This window comes from Camelus dromedarius, chromosome 9 (assembly GCF_036321535.1).
Source record: "Camelus dromedarius isolate mCamDro1 chromosome 9, mCamDro1.pat, whole genome shotgun sequence".
Taxonomy (NCBI): domain Eukaryota; kingdom Metazoa; phylum Chordata; class Mammalia; order Artiodactyla; family Camelidae; genus Camelus; species Camelus dromedarius.
Window position 1 is genome coordinate 71981673 of NC_087444.1, and position 27941 is coordinate 72009613.

General features: G+C 51.0%; 1 protein-coding gene across 1 annotated transcript; it reads right to left on the reverse strand.

The window, feature by feature from the left end:
- Positions 1–2901: 2901 nt before the first annotated feature.
- NOVA2 (NOVA alternative splicing regulator 2) lies at positions 2902–27322 on the reverse strand. Its single transcript, XM_031458911.2, has 4 exons — positions 27158–27322; positions 18255–18398; positions 12891–13057; positions 2902–4343 (listed from the first exon to the last, which is right to left on the reverse strand). The coding sequence occupies exons 1-4, from the start codon at positions 27240–27242 to the stop codon at positions 3261–3263; spliced, it is 1479 nt and encodes a 492-aa protein (XP_031314771.2). The 5' UTR covers positions 27243–27322; the 3' UTR covers positions 2902–3260.
- Between the last annotated feature and the right edge of the window lie 619 nt (positions 27323–27941).

The following is a 27941-nucleotide window of genomic DNA, read 5'->3' on the forward strand; positions in this document are numbered from 1 at the left end:
GGGAGGGGGTTGAGAGTGGAAGAGAGGGAGAAGACAGACACAGACAAAGATAGAGACAGGACAGGTAACAATGGAAGACACAGGGAGAGAAAGGAGAAAGCCATTGGGAGCCAGAAAGGGGAAAATGCTGGGGCGCTAGGGGTGGGGGGTGTTGGGGGCTGGAGGGCAAATGGGAAAGAACAAAGAGACAATTCAATGCAGCAAACACTTATTAAGCACCTACTGGGTGCTGAAGAGCAGGGTGCAGGGAGGCCACTCAGAGTCTCTGAGATCTGATTGGCTAACAGAGAAGAAGAGGAGAAAAAAAAAGAGGTGATGGGTTTTTCAATGATCCCCATCCCTGACCCCACATCTGTGTCCCCTCTGGACAAACTGCAGCACAAAAGATTGAGGTCAGATTGCAGAAGGGACTTTTAAGGGATGGGGAAGACGGGAGAGTGAGTTTCCTAGGGTAAAATGGGAAAAGGGGTGTGGCTCTCCACTCACCAATATAGTGAGTGAACTAGCTCACTGAGCTAGCTAACTATCTTTCATATAGCCCTGGCTGGTGGGGTAGGGGGTCCCCAAAAAATGTGAATAGGAAGGGGGCTGTCACACAGATACCCCAAGGGAACACTTTTCAAGAGGCCCAGCCTCCAGAGACGTGTCTGTGTGAGAGGAGTACTGGACCCTGCTGATTGGGACCCAGAAATAGGTCTACAGAAAGCATCTGAGAAGCCAAGGGCAGCTGAGGATGCAAATGATATGCAAATGAGTGCTTTCAAATCCCACCTCCCTACTCCCAGACCTTACTTCAGCTCTCCCTGGCTCCTTCCCCTCCTTCTGGGGGTCTGGGCAGTTGTAGGGGGAATAGTCCAGCTAGATACTGCAATACCCACGTGTGGGTGGAGATACTGTGAAATACTGTAAGGTCTTTTGCGAGGTGGAAGGGGGGCAATGGCCCACAGGGCCACCTCCACCTCTGACCCCAAGAGCCCCCAACGACGGTAGATATGTACAAAGTTACATCAAGAATTGTTTTGGCACTCAAATCTCCAACTGGGTTCAGTCTGGAGATTAGGGGTGGGGGCAGCAGCAATGGGAGGTGAGGGATGGGGAAATGGAGTCTGCCCCCCACCCTGGAGATGAAGAGGGCATGGAAAAAGTCACCCTAGTGCCCAAGCTACAGCCTCCCATCAGGTGGAAGGGCTGGGGTGGGAAATTCAGTGCAAGGTACCTTGAAGGCTATTGCTTTCTAGGGATTTTCACATTTTGATTTGGGGGTGGCTCTCTAGCGAGGGGCAGGGGTCTTCCAGGCTTTAAGGGCGGGAATTGTCTCTGGCTTTTTTTCCCTCCTTTTTTGGGAGAGAGACGAGGAGGCCGGATTCCCCTAAAGCCATGGAGAAAGGAAGGGTCTGGAAGACCTAGGAGGGGGACAATTGGAGGAGAGGGTGGGCATGGGGTGCCCCTCCCCCAGAGATGCTGATGATGGAACCAGGGCACGGAGGGCCCTGTCTTGGGTTGGAGGAAGTGGAGGTGGTCTCCATGGGGGAGGGGGAGATGGACAGGGGTAGAGGTGGGTCTCAGCTATCCTAAGTCCATAGGGTTGTCAGGCCCCAAAAACTCAGCCTGCCAACAAGGTCTTAGAGCTGACCACAGCCACAGTGCCCAGGGAGCCACTCACAAACCAACTCTCGGGGCTGCCTGGCTTGGCAGACTTCATCAGAACATTCTAGGTCCTCAGAGCCTATGGTGAGAGCACCAAAACATTCTGATCCATCAGACACCACCAGAGTACTCCAGCTTGCTGGAAACCACAAGTCAATCTAATACATTAGACCACACGAAGCATTCTGGCTCAAGAGACCCTGCCATAGCTCACTGAACGCTCCTGGGCCACCGTGGCCTGACAGAGCCACCATACATTTGGCTCACCAGACTTACGAAACAAAGCCACGCAGACACAAGCATGCACACAAAAGGCGGGGGTGGGAATGGGGGTCTTTAACGGTTTTCACTAGCATCATCTCCCACCCTTCCCTGCCGGGTGAGTCGGACTTGGTGTGTTTGGATGGAGATGACCCTGACAGTAGTGGGTCTTTTTCCTCAGAGTCCTCCAGATTAGATCCAAGTCCCTCCCCTTATTCTCCTCCTAGGAAGACCCCCAAGCCAAGACTCACCGAAGAGGGGTGTGGGTAGAGAAGGAGGAAAAGTGACTGGCCATGGCCCGATACAGGAAGTGCATGCGTCACCCTGATGACATCACAGGAAGTAACATGCCTCCATGATATCATGGAAGTAACCTTCAAGGAAGGCTCATTGAGACCTCATAGGAAGTACCTGTCTCTCCTGTCGTCATAGGACATGACCTCTGGTTGCAGCTACTTCCTGTGACATCACAGGGAGTGCCAGAAGCACTCCTAGAAAGTACTTGACTCAGTGACATCACAACAGGGATCTTCATACCCATTACTCTAGGAAAAGCCACAGGAGATGCCACAGGAAGTTGGTCTAGCCTCTTGCAAGAGTCTTACCCACCAGACTGGCCGAATCCCAGAGCCGGCCTCATTCCCAGCAGCACCGCACACCCCCCACACCCCTTTACCATCTGACAACAAGAGTGAAAAGTTGCACCTAGGAGGGGCAACTCCAGTGGGGGGAGATTAGCTGAGAAAATCTGGGAACTCTGGGGTCCCTGCTCCAAACGCCCCATTTCAGCTCAGACTCCTCTGCTCCCTCTCCTCCCATCATTTCCCTCAGATCTGGAGCTGGAAGCAGGAGAGGTGGGGTGTAGTTTCAGGGAGGCCCCTCATTCTAGGTGACCCAGAGGCTCCCTCCCCTCCTCCCATATGGAAACAAAAACTTATAAAGGGGGAAAAAATCCTTATCAAAGGGGAGGGGAAAAAAGGAGGGAAAGAAAGAGAAAATAACGCTTTGTTTTCTATTAAAATCAACAAAATGCAATATATACAGATATCACACAGACCTGGGCCCTGGGAGAGGAGGGTCAGGCCCAGTCAAGCATAGGGAGGAAGGAAGGAGGGGTCAGTTCAGGGCTGGGGAGGGAGCTTCTGGGCCCCATCCCCAGCCATCACTCAATCCTGCCTATGACTACCAGAAAGGAGGGGTGCAGTCAGGCCTACCCCAGCCCCATCCCAAGAAAAGCAGGACTATACCGAGCTGAGGTCAGGAGTTAGGGGCGGGTGGAGGAGAAGGAGGAGGAGGAGCAGGAGGAGGAAGAGTAGGGACAGGGAGACGGGTGGGAGCACACACCACAGGCCTCATCCCACCTTCTGGGGGTTTGAGGCCCTCACTCCCTGCTCGTAGGTGACCCGCTGGCTGATGAGGTATTGAGCGGCTTGCGTGGCCGCGGGGCTGCCAGTGATGGTGACCCGCCGGTTCCGCGTGCCTGGCAGGAACTCTCCCTTCTTGGAGATCTGGATGCGGGCGCCTGTCAGCTCCTGGTACTCCACCAACGTCTTGCCCCCCTTGCCCAGGATGGCTCCCACCAGGTTCTCAGGCACCGCAATCTCCACCAGCTCCTTGGCACTCTCAGCTGCCAACTTCTCCGCCGTCAGGAAGCCCCCAGCCGCCCCCGCGGCGGCAGCGGCGGCCACAAGCGGGCCACCCCCTCCGCCTGCCCCGCCACCCGCCCCGGCCCCGAGGTAGCCATTGGCGGCGGCGGCCAAGGCAAAGGACCCCAGGGCTCCGGGTGGCGGGGGTGGAGGTGGGGCAGCCCCTCCGGCTGGCCCGGCCCCTGCTTCACCGGCGTAGGATGCCAGGAGGTTGGCAGCAGCGGCGGCGGCAGGGTTGGCACCGGCAGCCACGGCAGCCAGGACCCCGGAGGCTGCGGCCGAGTTGAGGCCCAGGCCGAGGGAGTTGGTGTTGTAGCCGTAACTGGCCAGCGTGTTAAGCGCCGTGCTGATGGCCAGCAGATCGGTGCCTGAGAAGGCAGGCAGGGCGGCAGGGAAGGCTCCCACGCCCGCCAACCCCGCAGGGCCCAGCAGGCCAGAAGCGGCAGCGGCCGAGGCAGCGGCAGCGGCAGGCAGCACATCAGCGGGGCTGGCGTACGGCGAGCCGGTGGGGTTGGAGTTGGCCACGGGGCCGGCCACGTTGGCGTAGCTGATATTCAGGCAGCTGCTGCTCTGGGGATCTTCCTGTACCTTCTGCACGATGGCGCTCACGGCCTTGTGCACCTGCTCCGGTTCACCGCTGACCGTCACCACGCGCTCCTGCAGGTTGATGCCCTCTGGCTTCTGGGACAGCTGCACCCAAGCACCCGACTGTTCCATCACCGCCTTCACCGTCGCGCCCCCCTTGCCGATGATCAGGCCCGCCGTGCTGTTGGGGACGATCAGCTTGGCCTGCGTGTGGAGCCAGAGGGAGGGTCATCAGAGACTGAACAGTCACATTAGTCTATGACTTGCCTTCTCAAGTCATTCCCACCCTGACTCTCAAGCGTCCAAACTCAGGCTCAGTATGCCCCTTTGATATGCATCAGTATGGTCCTACTGGTTGTTAGAAATATTGAACACCTTCCATATTGGTTGGTGAAAAATGAGTTAGTACTGCAAGTCCCCTCAGTAGCCTCTCAGCCACCCTGTTCCATACCCCTGGGACCTCTAGGACCTCCCTTCCCTCCAGCACTTCAAAGCTTAATGACTGACCCAGTAGGGGCCCTCTTGGACCCCTACTCCAAGCTTGCCTTGGTGCCCACGCCCTTTTCTTAGATTGAGTCTGACTCGCAGCCCCCTAGAAAAGGCCTCACAAGTCTCACTTTACAGATGAGCCACTCGAGGCCTAGGAGATGAAAGGACTTGCCCCAAGGTCACCCAGACAGGGAAAGAACTGAAACCCAGCCTCATGGGTTCCACTCCATTGTGCTCCCTGCTCTATGGTGTGGTCACCTCACTCAACCACACTTTTGTTATTGTTATGGGCTGAATTGCTGCCCCCTCCCCACTCCCCAGTTCACATGTCAAAGTCCTAACCCTAGTACCTCAGAATATGGATGTATTTGTCACATTCTGTATTTGGAGATTGGGTCTTTGTTATTAAGGTTCTGTTTTTTTAATGGAGGCATTGGAGACTGAATCCAGGACCTCGTGCATGCGAGGCACAAGCTCTACCACTGAGCTACAGCCTCCCCCTTGGAGACAGGGTCTTTAAAGAGGCCTTGAAGGTTCAACGATGTCATTAGGGTGGGCCCCTACCCAATATGGTTAGAGTCCTTGTAAGAAGAGGAGATTAGGGCACGGACATACACGGGGGAAGACCATGTGAGGACACAGGGAGGAGATGGCCGACTAAAGACAAGGATAGAGGCCTCAGAAGAAATCAACTCTGTTGACACCTTGAACTTGGATCTGTAGTCTTCAGAATTACGAGAAAATGAATTTGTTTAAGCCACCCAGTTCATGTACTTTGTTACACAGCCCTTGTAATCTAATACAGTTGTCTTATCTGTAAAATGATGGTAACAAAACCTTACAGCTGAGAAGATGGAGAAAACTGGTCACTTAAATATGATGGTCCCCCTTTCAGGTTATAGGGCAGCCCATCCTTTGCAGCTACAAAGCTGATCAGTCTTAATTCCAGTGGGGATATTTCAAAACCAGATGTCTCCTTTCACATCTCCAAGAGCATTTCTACACATAAATTCCTCCTTCTCAATCCTTCCTGCCCTGTGTTCCCCTTAGACTAGTGGATTCTACTCTCTGAAGCTCTCATCTCTGCCTCTCCTTTCCACCTGCAAGCCAGACCCCAGGGGTGTTTGAGAAATTGTTGGAGTGGTTTTGGTTGTCATAGTACCTGGGGGCAGATGCGGGCATTCAGTGAGCAGGGACCCGGATGTCTGCACCTGCAACTTGAGAGTCAGATTCTCACAATGAAGAACCGTCCCAGGTCCTGTATGACTTTTGAATGTCCCCTGTAACATTCATGTTGGTGAAAGTCTATTTCCAAATCTCCCAACCTTCTGATACATGTAAGTACCAAGTTTTGTTTTTGTTTTTGTTTATTTTGGCACGGTTTAAAGATCTACTGAAATTTCCAGGAATGTAACTCTCAGTAAATCGAGGGATGATTGTACTTTGGTTCTCAACTTTACCAAGAGTCATTCACCATTTGAGAAAACTGTGGCATCGGTAGTAATGCCATGTGTAAAACTTAAATCCAGTACTCTGCTCTGGATCACCATGCTTGTCTCACTCAGGCCACGTTAGGTGTGAGCAGCTGACTATTTCATGATTTCTTCTACTGTGGTCTCCGGGCTGAGCATTTACATATTAAAATTCATCTTACTTTCTAGCAAATCAACTTCCATTCACTTCTCCTTTATTTAAAAAAGTCTTATGGGATATAGAAGATGTACATCCATACAATGGAATATTATTTGGCAATCAATTTATCATCTAAACTTTTTGGGTGGGGAGGTAATTAGATTTATTTATATATTTATTGGAGGTACTGGGGATTGCACCCAGGACCTCATGTGTGCTTAAGCACGCGCTCTACCACTGAGCTATACCCTCCACGGGCAATCAGTCTAAACAAACAAAGTAAGGATGCATGCTACCACATGGATGAACCTAGAAAACATTATGTGAAGGAAGTCAGGCAAAAGACCACAGATTGTATAATTCCATTTATATGAATGTTCAGAATAGGCAAATCTATAGAGACAAAGTAGATTAGTGGTGGCTTAGAGCAGGGGTGGAGGGAGCTGGGAGGATTGAGGGGTGATAGCTAAGGGGATCAAGATTTCCTTTTGAGGAAATGAAATGTTCTAAAATTGACTGTGGTGGTGGATGCCCAAGTCTGAATATAATAAAGCCATGGAACTGCACACTTGAAATGGGTCAATTGCATTTATGTGAATTATATCTCAATAAAACTGTTAAAAATCTTACAGATGTAGCTATGTTTATTTATATATATATACATATATATACATATTACATATACATTATTTCAGAGAGGAAAGTGGGCATGCGAAAATATTTGCAGGAGAAAGGGGACATCAGGTGTGACAGGGCTGAGAACTCTACATGCTGTTTTCTGATACCGCTCTGACTTCACTCTTCCCTGTCCCTTGCTAACTCCACGGCAGACATATCAGATTCCCTCCAGTTCCTCCAACTTGATCAGCTCGGCCCAGACTCAGGGCCTTTGCACCTGCTGTTCCCTCATCTGGAATGCTCTTCCCTAGAAAAGGCGGCTCATCCCTCTCTCCATTCAGGTCTTTGCACAAATGCACCTCCTCAGAGAGACCTTCCCTAACCACCCGATGATCAAAGCTTGTCTACGTGTTTATGTCTCCAGCATCGACACCTCTAGACTTGTAACCACCAACCTCACATCTCTAGTATGATGTTGAGTGGACATTCCAAACATAAAGTCCAAAATTGACTCCTCATCTTCCTCTTCAAAAGCGCTTCTGCCATGGTCTTCCTATTTCAGTAGATGGAAGATGGATCCATCCACCACTCAGGCCCAACCCTTACGAGTCCTCTCTTCCCTTTACAAGCAACATCCAATCAGCAATTCTGCTGGCTCTACCTTCAAAATATACCCCAGACTATGCTAGATTAAAAGAGATTACTGAGGGGGGAGGGTATAGCTAAAGTGGTAGAGCGCATGCTCAGCATGCACAGGGTCTTGGGCTCAATCCCCAGTACTGCCACTAAAAATAAATAAATAAACCTAATTTCCTACACCTCCCCCCAAAAAAGTTGAAAAAAAAAAGATTACTGAGGTATAACCACCAAATGCAATGCATGAACACTTAAAGAATCATTAATAAAAAATGTTCTAGAGATATAAAAGCTATTTTGGGGCAATCTGAATATGGACTTTTTATTAAATAATATTACAAATTTAGTATTAATTTTTATAGGAGTGATAATAGTAACATAATAATACAGGAGACTGTCCTTGCTCTTGGGAGATACATGCTGAAATATTTAGGAGTGAAGAATCATGAGGCCTACAACTTATTTTCAAATGGATCAGGAAAAAAGAAACAAAAAACCATGTGTGTATGTGTGTTTGTGGAGATGAAGCAGATGCTAACAATCGGTGAATCTAAGTGCAGTGTAGACGGAGTTCATTGTCTTGTTCTTTAATACTAATTTTTCCAAATAAAATATTAAGAGAAAAAAAACCCCCAGTATTTCCTTTCTTTCTCTGTTTTTTCTTCTTAGTAGTTTCACTCTCTGACATCCTACATATTCTATTTATTTACTTGTTTATTTTCTGCTTCCCATGAAAGAATTTTAGATCCACAGGGACAGAGATTTCCATCTGTATTGCTTACTACTGGGTTCTCAGTGCCTAGAGGAGTGCCTGGCACATAATCAGCAAAGGGTGGGTGAATGAATGGATGGATGAAAAATGGATGATGACATGCCCAAAGGACCAAGCAGGAATGGGACTGAGTGGAGGTGTGGCTCACCTAGTGGTGGTGGTGGGGTGTTTGTGTATATGAATTTAGGTAGCCAAACTCAGCCTGATATGAGTTTTATAGACTAACTGGAAATTCTGACTTGTAAAATGTGAAGCATCCTAGTTTCTAAATGTTGGCAATCACTTAAAACTGTGTGAGAACCACTGTGCAGTAGCGAGGCCACCAGACTGCAATCTGTGCACACAAATCCCTGAAAAGCTGCCTTGGACTCTGGAGACATCTGCTCAGGTTCAAGTCCTGGCACCATCACTGATGCTGGGCAAGGGACCTAATCTCTTTGAAACTCAGTTTTCTCATCTGTAAAATGGGGATAGTCATATCTCCTCCATAGGATTACTGTGAGGTCTAACAGAGATCATGAATGAAATGATGAGTTAGAAATTAACCACGGCCACAGTCAGCTAGAACTGTGCATGGCTGCCCTTCAGGTGACATGCAGTGCCTACCACTGCCAGGTTATACCGAGCTGCCTCCCCTCAGTTATGTTTCTGCTTGGTCCCTGTGAGCATGTCATCATCCATGCATTCAAACCAGCAACATTTGCTGAGCACCTACTATGTGCCAAGCATTGGGTGCCATGAGAGCATGCAATTAATATGTACCCATAGTAGGTGGTCAAGAAATGGTTGTCATTGTTATCCCCATGAGCAGACCTGGATTTAAATCCCACATCTGTGGTATAGCCACTTGGGAAAAAAGTCTGGCAGTTCTTCAAAAAAGTTAATATACATAAAAGTCATAGATCATGTGACCCAGAAATTCCACCCTAGGTACATACCCCAGAGAATTGAAAACATATATGTTCATCACCACCATTATTCATAACAGCTAAAAAGTAGAAACAACCCAAATTTCTATCAAGCCATGAACAGACAAACAAAATGTGGTATATCCTTACAATGAAATGTTATTTGACCACAAAAAGGAATGGAGTTTTAAAAAAAAAGGGGGGGGGATTAGGTTTATTTATTTAATGGGAGTACTGGGGATCAAACCCAGGACCTTGTGCATGCTAAGCACGCACTCTACCACTGAGCTATAGCTTCCCCACCAGAAATGGAGTTTTGATATATGCTATAATATGGATGAATCTTGAAGACATTATATACTAAGGGAAAGAAGCCAGACACAAAATGCCACAGAAATAGCACTCAACTTATGTAAACTATTCAGAATAGGCAAATCCATAGACACTAAAAGCAGACTAGTGGTGGGAAGGGGGTGGAGAGGCAGAGGACTAGGGGAATGGAGAGGAACTGTTGATGGGTATGGGGCTTCTTTTTGGGGTGGTGAAAATGTTTTGGAATTAGATAGTGATGATAAATGTGCAACTCTGTGATTATACTGAAACCACTGAATTTTACATTTAAAAATAATGAACCATACAGTATGTGGATTATATTTCAAAACAGCTGTTATTTTGAAGAAATCATTAGGAAAAAAAGAAGTCTGACAAGTCAAGGGGATAGAACAGAAGAATGTACAAAATCAGACCTAAGAGTAAAGGGGTATTTAGTATGTGATACAGCATTTCAGAGCAATGGGGGAAGGATGGAACCTTTTCATCCAAGGAACAGTGTTCACCCAGAAATGTTTCCTCTGTACTTGTTTCCTCATCTCTGAAACTAACAAAACCACAGCTACCCTATACAAATATTGGGAATACTGAATGACTGAAGTGACCTTCTACTGCCTGGCACATGGGAAGCCCTCAGAAAACAGTAGCGGCCTTCATGATCGGCCCAGATCGCAGAACCACAGCATCTTAGAGAGATCTGCAGGTGCAGTTCAATAGAATCCTGGAGTCCCAGGATGTCAGAACAGTAGATTCTAAGAATAATATATGTTTAGAATGTTGGAATCACAGAGCCACAGAATTATAGGAGTTTTAGAGCCAGAAAGACCTCAGAGAACACCTGCCCCAGGGGGTTGCAAGTCTGGAGATTTAAAAATAATAGTAACAACAACAACAACAGTAGCAGCAGCCCAGTAGCTGCTAGCATACCACATGCCAGACACTTTTCTAAATACTTCCATATAGTAGCTTACTTAATCTTGGCAACAACCCTACAAGGCAGGTACTATGATTATCACATTTTATAGATTGGGAAACAGGGGCACAGAGAGGTAAGGAACTCGCTTAGAGTCACAGAGATAGTGAATAGTAGTGCCAGGATCTTATCCCAGGCCACAGTCCATGTTAAGATTCCCAGACCTTCTCCCCAGGAATTCTGATTCACTGGCTCCAGGCTGCAGGGTTTTTTGTTTTGTTTTGTTTTCTTATTTGTTTTTGGGGGGATTGGGTTTATTTATTTATTTACTTACTTATTTACTTTTTTATTTAAATGGAGGTACTGGGGATTGAACCCAGAACCTTGTGCATGCTAAGCATGGGCTCTACCACTGATCTATACCCTCCCCTGAGAAATCTGTGTTTTAAGCTACCTAGATGATTCAGATACCAACCAGGGCTGAAAACCACTGGTCTAGCCCAGAGGTGGCAAACTGGTGATGCTCTAGCCAGAGCCAGCCCACAGCCACACAGCAGTTTAAAAACTAAGCCAACCTTGAAAAATCAATTATTTTAAAATATTTTGGACTTCTTTCGAAAAATGTGGAAGATGTGGTAACACTACGTCCACATTCGCAAAGGGCAAGAATCAAGTCATGCTGAGCTTCCCCCTTTAGGGAGGGTATTATATCTCTATGATGAGGCCACAGTCCCCAATCGTTTATATTCCATTTCTGAATCCTGGAGGCATTGCAATTTATAATCCCTGTTTTGGCCCGGCTTCCCCACTGTAAATGAAGGGAAGCTGAGGTACACAGAAGGGAAGAAGCAGAGTAACACAGCAAATCCAAGGCAAATAGGGAACAGACCTGCCTCCTGAGTAGAAAATCCCGTAACAACAGCTAACATTTTTGGAGAACTTTCTATGCCTTAGGCATACATGCTAAGTGCTTTTCAAACATTAATGAATGCTAACCATCACTCTTAAGTAGTTACCATAATAAACCTCATTTTATATGAAGAAATCAGGTCACTTGCTCAAGTTCACTCAGGTAAGAAGTTATCAGAGTAAAATTCAACTCAACATCTGACTCCGGAGCCTGAGCCTTCAGCCATCATCTTTCTTATTCTTTGGAGCCCACGAGTAATAAGGCAGAGAAAAATCCTGGTTCTGTAACCTTTCGACTCCACTAAGTCAGAGTTCTGTGGCTTAGGGGGTGGGGTGGGAAGCTCAGGCACAGATGGTGCTGACCCCATTTTCCCTGTAACACGTACAAACTCTTGATGAACCCGGAGCCCCTTGTGGCCACGACCAAGGCGGAGGGAGGAGGCAATACCCTCGCCTCGTGTAAACTGGGTAAGCTGTGGCCTGTGATAGGAAGGGATTCAGAAGAGGCCTGGCAGGGCGCAAGGAGCGGAGCTGCTTCAGCACCAAGGACAGCAGCCGCGCTCCAAGCCCCAAGCCCGCAGTCTTTTTTGGGAATGCTCCGCTCTGCAGCATTCTTCCGGGGTTTTCTGCCACCGTTTCCCCACGAGCTTGGAGGGACTCAGGCCCGTGGTCTACCTCACCTCAGAGCCACAAGAATTCCCAACAATTCCAGCTTCATTTTACCGAGGCCCTCTCTCTTCTGCTTTTAGGCAGACGTTAAGGAACCCTCACAAGAGGGCTGTCCGTCTGCCCAGGACTTCTTGTCTCTTTGCATCGTGTGCTCATGTATATGGGAGCTGAGAAGGGGAGAGAAAACAGGGAATTTACTGCAGCCAACCCCGCGTTCTCCTCCTCCTTGGATCCGTAGCCAGTCAGGACCGCGCTGCCAAGGGCTTTAATGCAAGCCCACCTGTCTGGTACCCACGGTGGTCCTGGCAATTGGAGAGGCCTGTAAAGTGATTGGATCTGCTCCTTGCCAAGTCCCTACGCCACCCCCCATAACCCAAGAGGCTCTGCCATCCTCCTTACAGAGACCTGCCCCTCTCTCCCTAAGGAAACACCATTTCTCCAAAATGGTGGCCACTCCTATTCAGTAGTTAACGGAGAGATGAAGTACCAGAGGCCATTTCTAAACTCTTCTGTATGTAGATGAGGTATTACTGAGGTTACTTCCAGTGAGAACAGGAAGTGGGAAGCAGATGGTTTTGGAAAGACAGCGGGATGAGGTGGAAGGGAAAGAGGATCTAGAGAATCCAGGAAGGAGGTATAAGGAAGGGGGTCTGGGTCAGATTCTCCCAGACCTTTACTCTCTGAATCAGATCACCCTAAGAGGTCTGGAGTCCTTAGGCTGACTCCCCAGTAGTGGAGTTACTATGCATTTGATTGATAAACGTTTTATAGCCATTATCCCATTGAACGTCCATTGCAGTCCAGTGATGTGGAAGAATTATCTTCTCCCAGAACCCCACCAGCTTTACAGAAACACAGTCTCTGGCCCTGCTAACCTGCTTGGCTCTGTCAGGGTTCATTGTGGTTTGTGGTTGAAGGATGTTGACCACCTCAGGCTTGGTCATTGCTTGTGGGATTTCTCGGACCTTCTCAGCAATAAAGCTGTGCACAGCATTCAAGGCCTCTGCTGTGCCCTGTACCAGGCATACTCGCTCTGTGGTTCCTGTGGAGGAAGGAAGAAAGAGGGCACACTCATCAGATAGGAAAAGGGGCACTCCTGAGAGACAGGTCCCATTTAAAGGAAAGAGAAAACTGAGGTCCAGAGAGTGGATCTGAGTAGCCCCAGGTCACATGGTAAGTCTGGGCAAGCTGGCATGGGCTCCCAGGCCTTGATGGGTAGCTGGGAGAGTGAGTGGAATCCCTGTTTCATTATCTGCACTTCCTCTCCCTCCCTGAAAACAACCCCCAGGGATGGAAGAATGATGCTTAAGCGCTTTGCGATGCCCACAGCAGCCCTGGGCAAGGGAGACAGGGCTCAGCTGCCTCTTCCCAGTCCTTGCCGGCTTTCGGTTGCTGTGGCAACCATTCACTCACTCAACACTCCCCCCACCTTCTAGAAGCCGAGAGCTCAGGCCTGCAACGGTTGCCACAGTAACTGGAACCCCCTTATCGGTGTGGCTGGCCGGGTCCTCAGCCCACCCCCAGGGGGACGAGGGACGAGGCCCCGTTGCTATGGCAACCCCTGAAAGCCTGCAGCGATGGCCTCTGGGCTTTTGGAGAGGATGGGGAAGGGCTGGGGGATGGGGGAGACAGGAGAGAGGCCTGAGTGCCTGCCTGGACCCACCAGATGGAGGGCTGGGGGTGGGGGAGGGCATGGGTGTGGATAGGGAAGAGCAGAGTAGGTCAAAGGTAACTTGTGGAAGAGTGGAGACGGGGATGGAGAAAGGTGGGTAGGGTGGGTGCCTTTACTGGAGATTCTCCAGATATTGGCTGTGGTTCTGAGTTGGTCATCCTCATGGTGTGTGTGTGTGTGTGTGTGTGTGTGTGTGTGTGTGTGTGTGTGTGTGTGTGTGTGTGTGTGTGTGTGTGTGTGTGTGTGTGTGTGTGTGTGTGTCAGTGTGTATTGGGGGGGCAGCAAGAAAAAGAAGCTAACTGTGGGTGATGTTGGCATATATGTGTATGGGAGAGAGACTCTGGGTGACACTGACTGGCCAGTGTGAGTACATCTGTGAGGCTGTTTGGGTGAGTGTGTGTGTGTACTTGCGTATACTTGGGCAGGACTGGATGAATTATCTTTATCTATGTATGTGTGTGTTCAGGAAAGAGCAGGAGAGACCGAGATACAAACTGCATGACATAGTGATTCCAAAAAGACGTTTGTGTGTCCTCTTGTGTGTAGGAAGGACTTTGGTGTTGCCGTGCTGTTCAAGGTTATGTACACTGTTTGTGAGACTGAGCTGGGTGTCCGTAAGGGTTTGAGAGTAAGAAACAAAGAATTCCACGAAGCGGCACTGAGGCTGAATGATGAATGTATAGCACTTTGAGACTCTATGACAGTGTGTGTGTCTGCGCGTGTGTGTGTGTGTGTGTGTGTGTGTATGTAAGGGAAAGAGGTAGCCAGACACCACTAGGTATTCAAGACTGCTTGGATGTCTGGTGTACGGAATGCACGTATATGTGTATGAAGGCACGCGTATAGGAAACAGACAAGACTCTGTGACTGATGTGCGTGAACATCATGCGCTCACGCATCACAGAAGAGAAAGAGGCCAACAGGCAGACCCAGGTGTCAGTATGTAAGATTGCTTGGAGGACTGATATATCTGTGTGTGTGTCTGAGTGTATGTATTACAGCCAGACAAAGAAGACTCTATGAAGACTTGCTGTGGTGAGGCTGATTTGGGCATGGCAGGTGTGTGGTACGTGTGTGTGTCTCTCCCTGGGTGGGACTCTGTCTGCAGGACCAGTTGGCTCCCTGGTCTGTAAAAGGTCTGGAATGTGCACCAGGCTGCATGTGCCTGCGTGTCTGGGACACTGCGGGGTGAGTGTCCAGTGTCCTGTGGGCATTTCAGTGTAGTATGCTGATGTTACCACCCTGATTACTCCCTTGCCATCTCTCAGCCTGGCATGCCAGTCTTGCTGGATGTCTGAGTGTCACTGTCTTGGGTCACTTGTGTAGTTGACATCCCCCATCTCCTTTGGGCTACTGTTCCTCACTCTTACTCCCCTCCACCCCAGAACAATGGCTTGGCCTGAGCCAAGCGTGAGTCAGCGTGCAGGCTGCCTTCGTCTGGTTGTAAATAGGAAAGGGTGTGGGTCAGGGTGGGAACTGGGGGGTGGGGTGGCCCCAGGGAGAGCCCAGCTGAAGTGGCCAGGCTCTCCATCTCTGTGAGGCTTCCTTCCAGCTCAGGGAGCCTGTGATCTCACATCCCCTTGTGGTTCTTAACCAGGGTCCACAGGGGCTTTGGGGGACTCAGTTAAACCCTGAAAGAATGTCTAATAATAACAGCTGGTGCTTACATAACACCAATCGCCAGGCACAATTCTAAGCACTTTACATATATTTGTTCACTTTAATATATGAGACAGGCGACATTATTATTCTTGATTTACTGCTAAGGACACTAAGGCACAGAGGTCTGGGGTTTGTCCAAGTTCCCTCAGCCAGTAGTGAAAGATCAGGGTTTCGAACCCCAGGTGTCTGGCTTCAGAGTCTGGGCTTTTAACCACTAAGCCACACAGTGCTCAATTTGGGGGGTGTGGAGTGTGTGTGTTGGGGAAAGGCATACAATGACTGCAATTTTGCTTTTGTGTTTTTGATAGTAAAAAAGAATATATATGAATTTATTAAGTAGTCACTTACGATTTGGTACTTCACTGCAAATGTGTTATAAATCAATAAAAAAATTTTTTTAAAGAGTGTGTGTCTGTTTTTCTTCTGGGGCTCAGGTCCAGGGCTTCAGGCAGGTGCTCAAAATTGGAAGGAGTGCTAGAATCACTAAACTGGTGAGCCACACAGGAGACTATGTGACTTTGGGCAGGTATCTGCCTTTTTCTGGGTCTTAGTTTCTCCGTGTATGACCCAGAAGGATTGAATCTAGTGTTTGGGGTTTCCTGTACCAAGGAGGGGACACCCTTTGTGTGTTCTACTCCTCCCTTCGGGTTAAAGGCCAGGTAGATTTTTGTTTCATGTAGTAGACACGTAAGTGCAGTGTGTGTGTCTGCATGTGTGTGTATGTCTTTGTGTTTGAGTGTGTGAACCGACCAGGCCCAGAGGACCCTTTCAATTTCTCCATTGTCCTTTCTCACCTGTTCTCTTATGCCTCAGCCACACTCCCCCTCTTCCCTAGCCTTTGAACATGCTACTTCATCTCTCTGAAGCACCCTTCACTGCTCTTTACCCAGCTCATTCTTACTTATTGTTCTGGCCTCTTCCTCTAGGAAGCCCTTCCTGACCTCCCCCAGGCAGGGTCGGGTGCCCTGTCCGGGCTCCCTCCATCCTCTGGGCTTCCCCATCCCAGCCCTGACCACTCTAGGACATCACTGGTGTTTGGTTGATCTCCCCTACTGGGATGAGAGATCTGTGAGGACCAGACTGGGGTGTCTCAGTCACTGCTGTGTCCCTATCTCTGTCCAGCAGGGTGCTGGCATAGAGAAGATGCTCAGAGAATATATGTTGAATGAATGAATGAAAGGTGTCGGCCAAGAGCAGAGGAACACATGCTCAAGCAGTAGGACCACCATTTCTTATGTTCCTGTGGGTCCTAGGAAGTCCTAGGGACAGGACTGGGATTTTGGGGCCTGTGGCCTGCATCTCTGAGTTAGAAGCCAGCACATGCCTATGATCTGAGAATTCCAATTCAGAGGTGGGGAGTGGGGCTGGCTGCACGTCCAGGGGCTGGGGAGAGATGCTGGCTCACATTGCTTGTTTGAACACTGGCCCAGGAGAGCCAAGGACTGTCCCGTCCTCTGGGGTTCTCAGCTGCCTGGCCTGTGGGGTGTGTCACTGAGATGGGAGGGGATGACGTGTGTCATGTCACAGAATGAGATCCAGGGGCAAGGAACCAAGTGTCCTTAGATGAATGTCCCAAGCAGAAGTCTCATCCGTATCTTGTGGGCTAGAGGGGTGTGGGGGAAACTGGGCCAGGGTGGATGAGAGAAGGGGGTTGGGCCAGGTTCCCTGGACTGTTCTCTAAACCTCTTGCCAAAGCTGCTTAGTGAGATGGGAGGCAGGGGGGTGGAGGGAGGAGAGAGAGAGAGAAAGAGAGACTGAGAGAGAGAGAGAGAATATGAATTTGTCCTGACCCTGGGCTCTAGCTCTGGTGTTTGACCTAAAAAATCCAAGGGGATTAAGGATGAACTAGAACCAGCGCTCGACCAAAGATGCAATGCAGGGAGCCTTCCCCGGATTCCTAGATGTCAAAGCTCAGGCATTGGTCTGGGGAGGGAGATAGACACTGAGGGGGATGAGAGAGAGCAGAGGGGCCTTGAAAATTTTATGGTTGGAGGGAGGGAGACAACTGGAGGAGAGGCAGAAAAGCGGCTGGATTTGGAGAGAGGAAAAAAAAAAAAACAAGAGGAAGCTCAGACTTAGGGAAAAAAGAGAAACAAGAAGGTAGACATGGGCAAGCAAGGGAGGCAAGAAATAAGGGATGATCCAGGTAGAGGATGGAAAGGTGCTACTAAATACTGGGTGACTGAACAGAGAGTTGGGAGAGCAAGAGAAAGAAAAATGTGAGAATCTGAGAGTCGGAGGGGAAGGAAAAGATGGAGAGAGATGGGAAGACAGCGAGGGAAGGGAAGAGGAGAGGAGGGAGAGGGCAAAGCAGAGACAGACAGAATGTCTGGGAGACTCAGAGGACAGAGATGGGGGATGTCCAAACAGAACCAGTGAGCCAGAGCCAAAAGCAGAGCAGGATGGGAGTGGAGACTAAAGGGAAAAGAGATGGGAAAGTCAGAAGCAGAAGGAGAGAAACACAGAAAGCATGACACAGACAGAAAACCAGTCCGACTCAGACTGGGCAAGATGGGGTGACACAGAAATCCAAAAGGAAAGAGTGAGGGTCTGTGTAATATGGATGGCTGCCCCCCCAGCCCTAAGGGGCACCCTAACACCTGCCTCCCTGACCCCCCCCCAGCTCCTCCAACTGACCCAAAGGGGCAGGTGTGTGGGAAGGGGCACATCTGCCAGCACATCATGCAAATGAGCTCATGAATATGCAGCAGCCCTATTGTCTTGCGCTGCGCCCACCCCCATCTGCTGGGGCCTGGCCCCAGGGGGCCAAGGGCAGCTCAGCCCCCTTAGGGGGAGGGGAGGCCCCCTACCACTCTCACTGCCCCTAGGGCAGCCCTTCCCCCTCCTGGAGGGCCCAGGTGGGTGGGATGGGAGGCCCGGGGAAGAGGGCCGGGCTGCGGCTCACCCGGATAGAAGTCTTTGGACTTGGAGAGCTTGATGGTGGCTCCGGTCTCCTTCTGCAGCTGCACGATGGTCTGCCCGCCCTTGCCAATGATGGAGCCCGCCGCGTAGCTGGGGATCAGCACCTTCAGGAAGTATTCCCCTTCCTCTGCAGAGGCACACAGTGGGGAGGGAGGTCAGGGGAGAGGGGTCTTCACCTTTGGATGGTACTCCAGGGAGGGAGGCTGGGAAACCATGGGGATCACAGTAACATATAACAGTAATGACCAAGAGAATAGCAGTAAGGAAAATAATACATGTAATGATCTTCATTCATTCATTCATTCATTCATTCATTCCACCAATAGTTACCGAGCACCTGCTACGTGCTTGGCACCGTTCTACTGAAACATCCATGAAGAAAACAGACAAAGCTCCCTGATTTCGCAAATAAGGCAAGTAAGGCCAAATGAGTGTCAGTGTTTCAGCCAAGAGCTCACACAGCTACATTCTTCTAGAGGGGGGAAGACGGACAGTATGTAGTATGTTTCTTTGGATGGTACTAAGAAAACAAAATGAGGCAGGAAAGAGGATGGGGAGTGTAAGGGGCTGTACTGTCAGATCCGGTAGCCAGGAAAGCCCTTTCCAGGAATGTGGCATTCTTTGTTTATCAAACTCTTCTAGAGCGCCTGATATGTGCCAGACTCTGTTTCAAGTACTTTATGAATATGAGTTCTTTTAATTTTCACACTGATGCTTATGAGGGAGGGCTTAAAAACCCATTCTACAGATGAGGAAACAAAGGTGAAGAAACTGCTCCTGCTCACATAGCTAGTAGATGGCAGGGTTGAGATCTGAACCCAACCTGGCTCCAGAGTTCATGCTCTGAACCATTACAATATCCTGCCTCCCGGCTGTGGAGGAGGGAACAGAACCCTGTGGCTCTGTGGAGAAAGAGCAAGTGCAAAGGCCCTGGGGTGGAATTGTGCCTGGGTTGTTTGAGTGGGAGTGCGGCTTGGGCTGACAGAGGATGAAAGGGAGGAGATGCAGGCTGAGAGGGGTTGAGATAGTGGTGGGGCATCCTGGCTTCTAGGCCAAAGTGAAGTCTCTGGGTTTTATTCCAAGTGAGGTAGAAGCTATGGGAAGGCCCTGAGCAGAGGAGGGATGTGATCTGACTTAGGTTTTAAGCTCCCTCTGAGGGCCATGAGGGGAGGAGACTGTGAGAAGCACAGGTGGAAGAGCTGGGAGGCCAGTGAGGAGGCAACTGCAATGGTCTAGCTGGGAGGTGATGGTGGTCTGACTGGTGGAAAACAGCGAGCAGAGAGCAGGGAAGAGGGCTGGACTCTGGGATGCTCTCAACCCTCACTACTGACCCGCTGCTGTGCTGGGTGCTTGCCAGCTTGATCTAATCCATTCCTCAAGACCGCCCAGTGAGGTGAGTAGAATGAGCTCCATTTTAACATAAGGGGAGAGGAAACGGATGCAGCTTAGTGTTAGAGCACATGCTTACCATGCACGAGGTTCTGGGTTCAATCCCCAGTGCCTACATTAAAGTAAATAAATAAATAAACCTAACCGCCAACCCCCACCCCCGCAAAAAGTCTAACATAAGGGTAAACTGACGCACAGAAAAGTAAAGGTACCAGCCCTAGGACACCAAGACAGTGGCTGGCCTGAGATTCAAATGCAATTCTGATTCAGTCTTGGCTGGCCCATGCTTAACACTCTTCCCTGCTGGCAGCTAAAGTCCAACCTGCTCAGTCCTAGAGGTGGTGAGGTGGCACCACGGGTCGTTAATGGGGCTTCAGTCATTCTTTGCAGACCAATTTTCTTGGTCACGTGTAAAGCGCTTTGTTCATGAAGTCTCAAGGCAAGTACCTAACCTTTTCTACCTTCTAACCAAGCTGTTGCCCTTAAGTCTTCACAGGGTGGAAATTCAGGAGCCTTCTGAGTCTAAGACCCTTTTGTGATTTGGCCTCGTCCACCTCTCCAGCTTCACATCCTCATCTCCCTGCAGACACACTTTCCTTTTTGTTCCTCAAACTCCCTGCCTCCCTCCTACCTCAGGGCCTTTGCACAGTCTCTTTGCCCGGAACTCCCTCCCCCAAGTGAATTCGTCTTGTCTGTTAGGTCCCCCCTCAAATGTCCCTTCTTCTTAGAAGCTTTTCTTAAACCCTGAGGAGGGGATGAATCCCTGGATCCCTTTTTTTCATGCTTTCAGAGCAAACTACCCCAGAAGTCCAGTGTGGATCACATCACTGAAGCTCATCTTTGTGTCCAGGGACTCACGCAGTGCCCAGTGCATAGTAGGCACACAGTAAACCCTGGGAAAAGGAGGGGAGGAGCCAGGCCATTTTGCTTCCAAAGCTTAAGGTCAGACCACCCTCTAGTGGTTTTTAACTCTTTCTGTTAAGCAAAGGAAACCGATTTTCAATGTCTCACATGAAACTCCAACATACAGAACAGATAAAAGAGAAACTGCTGTTAAAAGTGGGAGCAGGGTGGGGGCTGGCAGCCCTGCCCCTCTCCACCTGGTCCCTTAAGATGGAAGGTTCTGGGTTCCCTGACATGTTAAGATGGAGGTGTAGGGGCAAGGAGCTGGATGTGGCTTTGCAGGCATGGGGATGGGTGCCCAGAATTAAGGGGTTTCCTTTAGCCCAAGGCGATCCTCTTAAACTTGCCTAATCAGGCCATTAAGCCTATTAGGTAATTAACCCCTCAGGGTGCCTTTCCATCAATCATCCTGACACCACCCCCTCCCCGGCTGAAATTACTTTCTTCCCTGGGCTCACAGAGGTGGCCCTTTGCTTGCCCCGCCCCTCCACCTGACACAGAGATGGGGGCCAGTGCTCCATCTTTGGGAGGTTCAGAAAGATGGGGAGGGCGTTCTCACTAGAACTCTGTCCTCTTTCCTTCTTGACATCATTCTCCATCTTCCTCCATCCAGGGCCATCTGCTCTGAAGAAAACTGGTGACGCCCCCTGCCCCTGTTGTTCCCGCTTCCTCAGGTTCTGCCCGAGTAATCTCCAAATGAAAGGGCAGAAACAGCCCTAGGCGGAATGCGAATTCTGTCTCTGATGGGTTCCATGGCCTTGGGTGCATCACCTCACCTCTTTGGGTCTCAGTTTTCTCATCTGTAAAATGGGGACAGGATAGCGCTACTTCCTAGGGTGACTATCATTATTACATGATAAACTATAAAGTACTTAGGAGGGTCTTAGGCATGTAGAACACTTGAGAAATGTTAGATACTACCGCCATCATCATCACTATTATCAACGTTATGATTAATATCACCTATTTCATGAACACAGGTGAAGTTCTCATCACAGTGTCTGGCACATGGCAAGTGCACTATAAATGGGGAAATGTGTCTCTATGGTTTGGGGTTTTGTTGGGAAACAGGAGGAGGGGAGGCCCCACTTCCTCCATTACCTGTCCCCAGGCTTCTCCCTGCTTCTGGGAGGAGGGATGTCCTCTCACTGATAGAAACAAGACTCTGCTCCCACTCCCCACCCCCAGCATATCTCTAATTTTCTTCTTCCTCACGCCACCTGCCTGAATCTGGCCCTTGTTACAGCCTTCTGTACTAGTATTTCTTTTCTTCTTCTCCCCCTCTTTTCTCCTTTCCTCCAACAAATCCTTTCTGAGCACCTGCCTTGTTTCAGGTCCTGGGGACACAGCAGGGAACAAGACCGACAGTCTGTGCCCTTTAAGTCCACTCACTTTTAAAATGTAAATGCATTTATTTCAAGAGGACTCTTAAAAAAAATCACTGCTAAGAGTCAGAGTTTGAAGGGCTGGTTATATTTTTTCCTCCCAAAGTGCATTAATATAAAAAAAAGATCTAAAAAAAAGTTTGTTCGTGGACCCCCTTAAGTCATCTTGTGGGCACTTGGGGGTCCCTATATCAACGCAGGGGAAGTTTGGAGGCCCATCCACAGGCCAGCGTCCTATGGAGAGTGAGCAGCTGAGACCTCGCACCTGTAGAAGGTCAAGACTTTAAGTCCCAGGAGTCCCCACAGCGGCCAACAGTCTGCTCTGGGCCTCTTCAGAATCTTCTACATTCCAGGCCATGTGAGGCCCGCCTCCTCCAGGAAGAAACCAGGCCTCTGTCAGTCTGCCTTGTAGCAAAGGGCAGACACATGACCTCAGCTGACCCCGGAGCCCCCAGCCCTCACGCTCTGCTTGTGAAAAAGTTCCTCCTTCTACCGAAGCAGAATCTAGACGCCAGAACTTTCCACCCATCCACCCCCGTCCCCTCTTCGCTCTTCCCCTGGGGTCCAGGCAGCTCCCTCTACACCCGACAGGGATGGAGGATACCACCTTCAGCTCTCCTGGTTTCCCTCTGCTGCTATTTCAATATGACCTTGGGAAGGGGCTGTTTTTCCGTTTTCTAGTCATTCTGAGTCTCTGGTCTCCCCCTGCCTTTTGTGCCTTTCTCTTCAGAAATGCTTACAAAGACTTTCAGAAAGTAACCAATACTCCCCTACCTCCATGAATAAAGTTTACCTACCCAGGAGATCTGGGATGCTGTGGTCAGAGTGAGGCTTTTTTGTCAGAGAGTTGACCCTGAAAGGTGGCTCAGATCTGGGAGGGTGGCCAGTCACAACAAAGACAGGGCAGAAGTGCGAGTGACAGAGGTGTCCTTTGCGGGGACAATATATTTGGGGGGGAACCAGGGTTGCAGTGTATCCTCATGGAAGCTGCTCTTGTCTGGGGGCCGGGGGTGGAAGTATCGGTGTGTTCTGTGGTGGTATGAGGCGGCTGGGGTGGGATGTGTGTATTGTCATTGGGAGCATGTGAGGATGCTGTTGGGAAAAGTCAAGAGATGGTGGGGGCGTGGTGTGGGAGTGGTACCACCGAGGAGGGTGGGACCTTAGGTGGGTGATATCTTTCTGTGAATGACGGTGTTGCCTGTTCCTGAGAGAAATGTAATAACGTAACTGACATGGGTTCTGAAGGGATGAGATGCTGTGTGATGCTGACTTTGAGTCGGACTTTCTCTCCAAGTGAGAGAAAGGTGGATGGAATATGATTTCCTTGGGGCAAATCATCACTGGATAATCAAACAGGACTGTGACATTCTCCACAGCAATAATAATGATGATGATGATGATGGTGACTATTGTTTATGGAGCACTTAGTATCTGTCAGGCCTGATGCCGGGTGCTTCACACACACAATCTCATTTAACCCACACAACAGCCTAGAGAGGTAGGAGGTAGATCTTACGGTTCCCATTTTCCAGATGAGGAGACTGAGGCTCAGAGCAGGGACACCATTTGCCTGAGGGGCCCACACCAAGCATGTGACAGTGATGAGATGTACCCTTGAAGGTCTCCCTCTTGGGCTCTTAACCTTGGTGAAACTGGCTTTGTGTGAAAGAGTGAGGATGTTGGGAGCAAGACTTGGCGGGAGGAAGCTGCGTTTGGGGTGTGAGGTGTGTATGTGCGTGTCTGTGGTAGGGAGTTGCTGTTTCCATATACATGGGGGTGCCAGAGGTGGGAATACAGTCAAGAGTATGGAGGCCACTTAAGAGTTATCACCTGTGCTCAAGGGGGACACTCCTTGTTACTGTCTCACCAGACTGGGATTATTTGTTTCTCTGATGCGTTCCTAACTAGAGCCTCCATCCAGCCTCTTCATCCAAGCCCCCCTGTCCTTAGTGCCTCGCCTCCCTCTCAACAGCATCTACCTGCCAGTCACAGTGCCCAGAAGCAAATTTTAACAGCCACCATCTCCTCTCTCAGCCCCTAGGATGGGTAGACTGGCACCATGGGCAAGAGCTCAATCTGTCCAGGCTGGCCCGACTTGCTGTGACACCCTTACCCCTCTGAGCCTCAGTTTCCTCATCTGAAAATGGGGTTCACAATCATGTCTACCCATACAATGGAACCAGCCTCCCAAGTTCAAATCACGCTCTGCCTCTTCTTAGCTGACCAATGGTGGGCAACTTAATTAACCTCTCTGTGCCTCAGTGTGTCACTTGTAAGATGGGTAACATAATAGGATTGTAAGGATTATTCAATGATTGGTCAAGTGTTTTCCATAATACTTTCTGGTGCACTGTAGCACCATAAATGTTAACTATTGCTATATTAATTATTATTATTAATATTACATCATAGAGCGTTAGGAGAATTAAATGAAATACTGCATGTAAGCCATTAAGCAATAATATTGGTAGCTACTATGACCATCCTCATTCTGGTTATCGTTATTTCCCCATTTGGCAGATGGTGACACAGAGGCTCAGAGAAGGGGTGAGGTGGACCCAGCAGCCAACAGACATGAAAGTGTTATCGGAAGGAGCCCTCAATTTTAAGATGAAAGTCCTGGACCCTTGCCAACGTCTGCCCCTGAGTCTTTCTGCAAACAGAGGACTGTTCTTTTGTATCTCTGGGCCTCAGTTTCCCCCTGGGTCAACAGGAGGGGAGGTGGAAGAGTCTGGAGGAGAGGGTCCCTAAGGGCTCATCCTGGTCTCCTCACTGCTGAAGAAGGCAGGACGCGCAGTGGTTGAGCACATGAGCTCTGGACCCGGGCAGCCCAGAGTTGGAGAGATCCTAGCTCCCCTACTTCTGAGCTGTGTGACTTGGGGTAAGTGGCTTCATGTCGCTGAGCCCCAGTACTTCTCATCTGAAAAAGTCGCTCAAGTCATCTCCCCTGAGGGTTGCCTTGGGAAATTAACTGTATCTCCGAGCCTGACTCAGAGTAGGTGCCAAACACTTGGACCTGACTGTCCTTGGCAGCATCACACTGTTAGGTTGTGCTGCTCTGAAAGATCAGATTTTGAGCACTTTAGCCCCTTTAAGAGAAGGATGAGACCCCCACCCCTACCCCCCAGCAGGGGTGGGGCTGGACCGTCAGGCTGGGCTCAGGGACTGCCTGGGTTCCCAGCTCGACTCTCTGACTCTCTCCAGGACTGGGAATGGCAGGGAATGGCAGCGAGGCAGGAAGGAGGGAAGGAAGTGGCGGGGACACATTCATGTGTGTGCTGGGGGTGGGGGAGCAGGAAGAAGGACAGGAAAGTCCAACCCACCCCTCCCCCAACTTCCCTTTCCTCCAATTTCTACTGGACACCCTCACAGGCAGTCAGGGGTTCCCTGAATCCTGTCCCACCTGGACAGGAGAGAAGGGCAGTGCTGGGATGGGAGGAAAAGACTGGGCTGGTGTTCATCAGAGGAGAGGAGGTGGGAGGTCCCCACCCCACCCACGACAATGCCTGGTGCTGCGGGAAGACTGTGCTCTGCCCTGAGGCCATCTCTCTCCCATCCGGAGGAAAAGGAGAGAGGAAGTGGAGATTTTGGCCAAGGTGACCGCCAGGAGGGGCCTGTCTGCTCTGGGGTCTCCCTCCTTCCAAGCAGCTAATGGACCAGGGTCCGAGTCCCCTGACAAACCCTACCTCTTCCCTGAGTCCCCGAGGGTAGAGCAGACACACACCTAGAGTGCCCAGCTGGTCTTTTATTCTCTGGTACACACACATCCTCACACACACACAGTAAGATCCCTCTTGTCTTACACACACCCCCCTTCTGTGTTGTCAAACATTCAGCCATCTCACTCACACACACACACACACACACACATACACACACGCACTCCCTTGTCATACACACAGAATCAGCCCCACATCAACCATTTCACACATACCCTCTCCCCTTGTTACACATACACACACATTTGGGTGTCACACACATACACTTTCCCTTTTCACACTCCTTGGGTGTCACAGGCACACATTCCTGCTCCCTCTCACATGGTCCTCCATCCTTCCCTTGTTACACACACATCCTCATGCGTTTCACCAGAGCCCCAGCCTCTCCCTCGTCATACACCCACCTTCCTTGTTGCACACACCCCCTCTGATGTCACTGTTGCACACCTCCGTGTGTCACACCCAGCCCCAGCCTCTCTGGAGTCACACCCACACTCTTTTCTTGTCACATCCTCTCACCAGCTTCTCCTGGTCCCACCCCACCCGGGACACGCCTGTGTCACACACACTCAACTGCCTCCCTCTGATCCACACAGCCTCTTGTGGCTCACACCCAGATCTGGCCCATTCGGCAGCCCACACACACCCCCTGGCATGTCACACACACCCTCTCACTCATGTGTCACACTCTGCCACAGTCCCCTCTGGGGTGACAGGCACACACTTGTCACACCTACCCCTTTGAGGGTCTCAAACATGGTGCCCAGCCCCTCTCATCTCACCCTGTCTCTTACACACACACACACACACACACTCACAAACACACCCTCTTTCCTGTCATGTCCATGATCCCTAATGTCACACATCCAGGCCTTACAGGGCTCACACGCACACACAAACATACACACACACCTGTCCCAGCCACCTAGTCTCTCCCTGAGCTTTACACACCCACCCATTCCTCCATGTCACCCAACACACCCACCCAGCTTGTCCCCACGCACCATCCCGCCCATGACCCACACATGCCTCCCTCCGGGACAACCCTTGCTCAGGACATCCCCAGGGAGGGAGCTGGGAAGCTCAGGGTCCACAGGCCTCCTCAGCTCCTTCCCCTCCCCCTCCTCGCCAGGACACGCCAGCCCGGGAACACCCCTGCCCTGAAAGGGTCACATCACACACCCCTCAAGGACACAGAGACACCCGCTCGGAGGGACCCACGCCCCCCATCCTTTGCGAGCCCCCAAGGACACTTACCACCCCCTCCCCCCCAACCTCTCTCAACGCAGACAAAGCTTCCAGCCCCGGGCCGAGGCAAGACGGAGAAGGGGTCCGGCTCCCTCCCCGACTGCCCTCTCCGTTCCCCAGTCTAGGGAGGGGCGCCCTTCCCCTCCCCAGAGCCCTTGCACCTGCCGTTTGTGGGGGAGGAGGATGGAGAAAGGCGAGGCCCCCTGCCCGCTCCCCCACACCGAGCCGCAGCCCTTTCTCACCTCCCGTGTTGCTGCGCTTGGTGCAGACCACCTCGGGGGGCGTTTCGAGGGGCCTCTTGCGGGAATCCGGGGCCTCGGGCTCCATGGGGGGGGCCTGGGGCGGCGGCTGCTGCTGCTGCGGCGGCTGCGGCGGCGGCGGCGGCGGCTGCTGTGGCGGCGGCGACGGCTGCTGGGGAGGCTGGGGTTGCGGCGGCGGCGGCGGCGGGGGCGGCGGCGGCTGAGGGGCCGCGGAGGCCGTGAAGAGGCCGTGCACCGCGCCGGCGGCCATCATCCTCATGGTGGGGGGGGGCGGGGGACGGGGGAGGGGAGGGGGAGGGAAGGGGATGTGGGAGGGGGAGGGGGCTGTGGCGGAGGGATGGGGGAGGGGGAACCCCGGAGATGGAAGGAGGGAGGGAGCTGGTTCTGGGGGGCTGACGGAGCCCGGAGAGCGGATGTGAGCAGGATGGGAGGGCAGAGGGGGTCTCAGATGGGGCCCAGAGAGAACTGAGGGGTGGGGTCTCTCTCAAGATCACGGACGCCGGGGACTAGCCCCGCCACTGGGGGAACTGGACACCCCTCTTTGCTCCCCGGGGCGGAGGGCCGAGCCCCCCAGACCCTGCCCGGGGCGGGGGGCCGGAGGAATGTGGCCGGAGGTGGGAGGTGGTGGCGGCCGTTAGTGGGGACCCGGGGGGCGGCAGGCGCGGGCGGCAGCGGCGGCGGGGCTGGCGGTGGCTGCTGGCCCGAGCATCTTCTTCCCGGAGGCTCCCACAGAGTCCTGGCCCCTCCCACCCGCTCAAGGCCACGC